Source organism: Anastrepha obliqua, chromosome 2 (genome assembly GCF_027943255.1).
Source record: "Anastrepha obliqua isolate idAnaObli1 chromosome 2, idAnaObli1_1.0, whole genome shotgun sequence".
NCBI lineage: Eukaryota > Metazoa > Arthropoda > Insecta > Diptera > Tephritidae > Anastrepha > Anastrepha obliqua.
The window spans coordinates 73334997-73337918 of NC_072893.1; the positions used below are offsets into that span (position 1 = coordinate 73334997).

Consider the following 2922-nt stretch of genomic DNA (forward strand, 5'->3'; position numbering starts at 1 on the left):
GTAAATTAATTAAAGAGCAACAACCTTTCAAAATTTTATTACATACAAATGAACTTTTTATTTCGCGTAAAATTGTGCGCAATACTTTTCATAAGATCTAAGGTTATTGAATTTGTATGCCATTTTTAACTTAAGAAATATTTTTGTGATACTTAACTTGTAATACAAATGTGGTTTTGTTTAAATAAATATGTATTTTATTAATACTGCGGAATGGTTAAAATATTTTCTATAATATTTCATTTTGAACCACTTAAAACTACAATAAATTAGTAAACGTAATAAATTATAAATAAAATTTGCTTATGTCATAAAACCGCTCGCTCAAACACCAAATCCAAATCGCTTACTCATTCGGGCATAGGGCACAACAGGTAGAGATTCCAGGTAGAGATGCAGCGATTTTGTCACAGCAATAATTCAACATTTAATACCATCTGCAAAGCAAGAAAACAAAAACAAAACTCAATAAGAAAGTTAAAGTCTCCAACAGATTAGAAATACTCTATTTGATATGGTCAAAAGTATTTTGCTTGACGATAGGCGCAAATGTTAGCTGCCGGGGAATACTCAGTTAATACTCAGTCAGTAATATACAACCCGCGGCAAACGAAAGTATATCAACATTTTCACGAGCTTTGAAGAACTTGTTTTTTGTTTGTTTTTTTTTGTTTACTATTTTTTTATAAAATCATATTGTATTTCAATGTGGAATGAATTTCTTATATATCCAAGTTTCAAACTTTATATTGTACAAAAATTAGCAATTTTCATCACAATTCCAAGATTTTTAATTAGAATTGATGGAACAATTCTTGGTATGTAGTTTCATGGTCTATTAGATTTTGCTGTAATAAGATGCAAATTTGAAGTCGTTGAAAAATCTTGCTAATTTTTATCATTTCTTCTCCTGAGGGTGTTGCAAATTTATTCCATACAACAATTGCATGGCATTTTTTCGTACATAATCAAGGAAAAAAGTTTAAAAAATCAACGGTATTTTGCATTAACCTGAAACTTGTACTTTGTTCGAGTAAACTGTGATGCAATTACCCAGCTAATCAAACAACCACTCACTCGCCTGATCTCAATATAATTGAGTATATCATGGAGGAAATGTCCAGAAAACTAAAAATAAGGTATTTGGGAAATCAAACGAATAATAATAAAGGCCAAAGTAAAAGGTGATGTCCAAAATAAACAAGACTGGTGTCATAAAAATGTTTTTGATACCGCCATAATGAGGTAGTGGCGATAATTGTCTATCTACCAGAGTTCATGAGTGGTTCACTCATTTCAGAAATGGTTGTGAGGACATAAATGACAATGAGCGGTCCAAAATCAGTAACCACCGAAAACTCCATCGAAATTGTTTGTAAATTTATCAAAAATGAACCGAATCATCATCGAAATTCATGAAATCGGGGTTGAATATCTCCAAAACATCCATTTATCGCATTTAAACTATCATTTGGGCTTAGAAAAGGTCTGCGCACATTTCATTCCACACAAGTTAACTGAGGATCAAAAATTGCTCAGAATTCAACATTCGAAAGACATAATGAGGCGAGAAAATACGAAACCTTCCTTTACAACATTGTAACTGGTGATGAAACGTGGTGTTGCCATGACCATGAACCTGAAACTAAGCGTCAAAGTGCCGAATGGAAGGTGCCAGACGAGCCACAATCCAAAAAATCACGTTTGGAGTCAAACATCAAGTCGTTGGTCATTTGTTTTTACAACTCCACAAAGAGTTCGAGCCAATGAACCAAACCATCAATGCTATTTTGTATGATACTTTTATTTATATTCAAAAAATATTTTTAAAAATTCTAATTAGAAGCCGTGGGATTGTGATGAAAAGTTTGTGGAATTTTTCTAATTTTGGTATAAAATCTGAAAATTGGATTTAATATGTATGGGTTTTGTTAGACAATGAGCTATATTTTTATAAAAAAAAATATAATGAATATTCAAAAAAACCAAAAAAAAAACAGTCAAAACTGATTCCAATTGTGCTATAGTTTTGACGCGGAGTGTATGTATGTGGGCAAGTATAAAAAAGTATATAAGAAAATTATACGAAATCAAACACTCACTGCTATTGAATGATAAAACGCGTCGGCAAATCCCCCGATGATCTCGCATATGACACTTCGCACAAGGCTTTTCTTTTGCTCGCGACGATAAAATCTGTGACGTCAAAATTTGTATACGTTGTGGCGCATAGAAGATCACACGCCGGCTCTCCGTCTCAGAGGGTATGCTAAACACCAACAGTGCGCACACGAACAACGTACAAGTAGAAAATTGCATCAGCTTCGAAACCATTTTGCACTTATGTTTTATGAAATGTGCTTGGAGTTGCACTAAGTTCAGGAAATACTCGGGAATATTTTATCTCACTTTTTAAGTAAACTGAACACCTGTGCAGGTAGATACTTCTTGTATTACCTATTTTCTCACCCTTTAAGACGCGTGATAAGTATTTATTTAGATTTTCACGATTACACAAAGTAATTTAACTGTTTCTCAGCAAATGCCGGTGTGACACTGATTATAAACGATTCCTCGCGCCGATACTTAAGACGCCCTCTTTTGTGTGAATGGCTGTGATAGCGGCACGAAGGTGGCTGCATTGTTGTTTGCCAACAACAATACACACAGCTGTAGTTCGTATCTAACGAAGTCTATTGGAGAGCATTGAATTGATATCTTTTGCCTTGGCAACCTTGTATATCGACACATATTGATAAGATTTTTTGTTTTTCATTATCTGTGCTTCTGTTTTGGTTTTTTTGGTAATTGTACCTGTAAGACATAGATAGCACATTCATAGGGTGTAAACATTTTTTCGTGACCAGTCAAATGCTTGAAAGAGGTCAGTTTGGAAATTTTTGTAGAATTTCATGTAAAATT

The 2922-nt window shown here is 33.4% G+C and overlaps 1 protein-coding gene across 1 annotated transcript; it reads right to left on the reverse strand.

The window, feature by feature from the left end:
- Positions 1–212: 212 nt before the first annotated feature.
- Positions 213–2529, reverse strand: LOC129239446 (uncharacterized). The gene is made up of 2 exons (XM_054874937.1): positions 2103–2529; positions 213–437 (listed from the first exon to the last, which is right to left on the reverse strand). The coding sequence occupies exons 1-2, from the start codon at positions 2332–2334 to the stop codon at positions 421–423; spliced, it is 249 nt and encodes an 82-aa protein (XP_054730912.1). The 5' UTR covers positions 2335–2529; the 3' UTR covers positions 213–420.
- Positions 2530–2922: the final 393 nt, after the last annotated feature.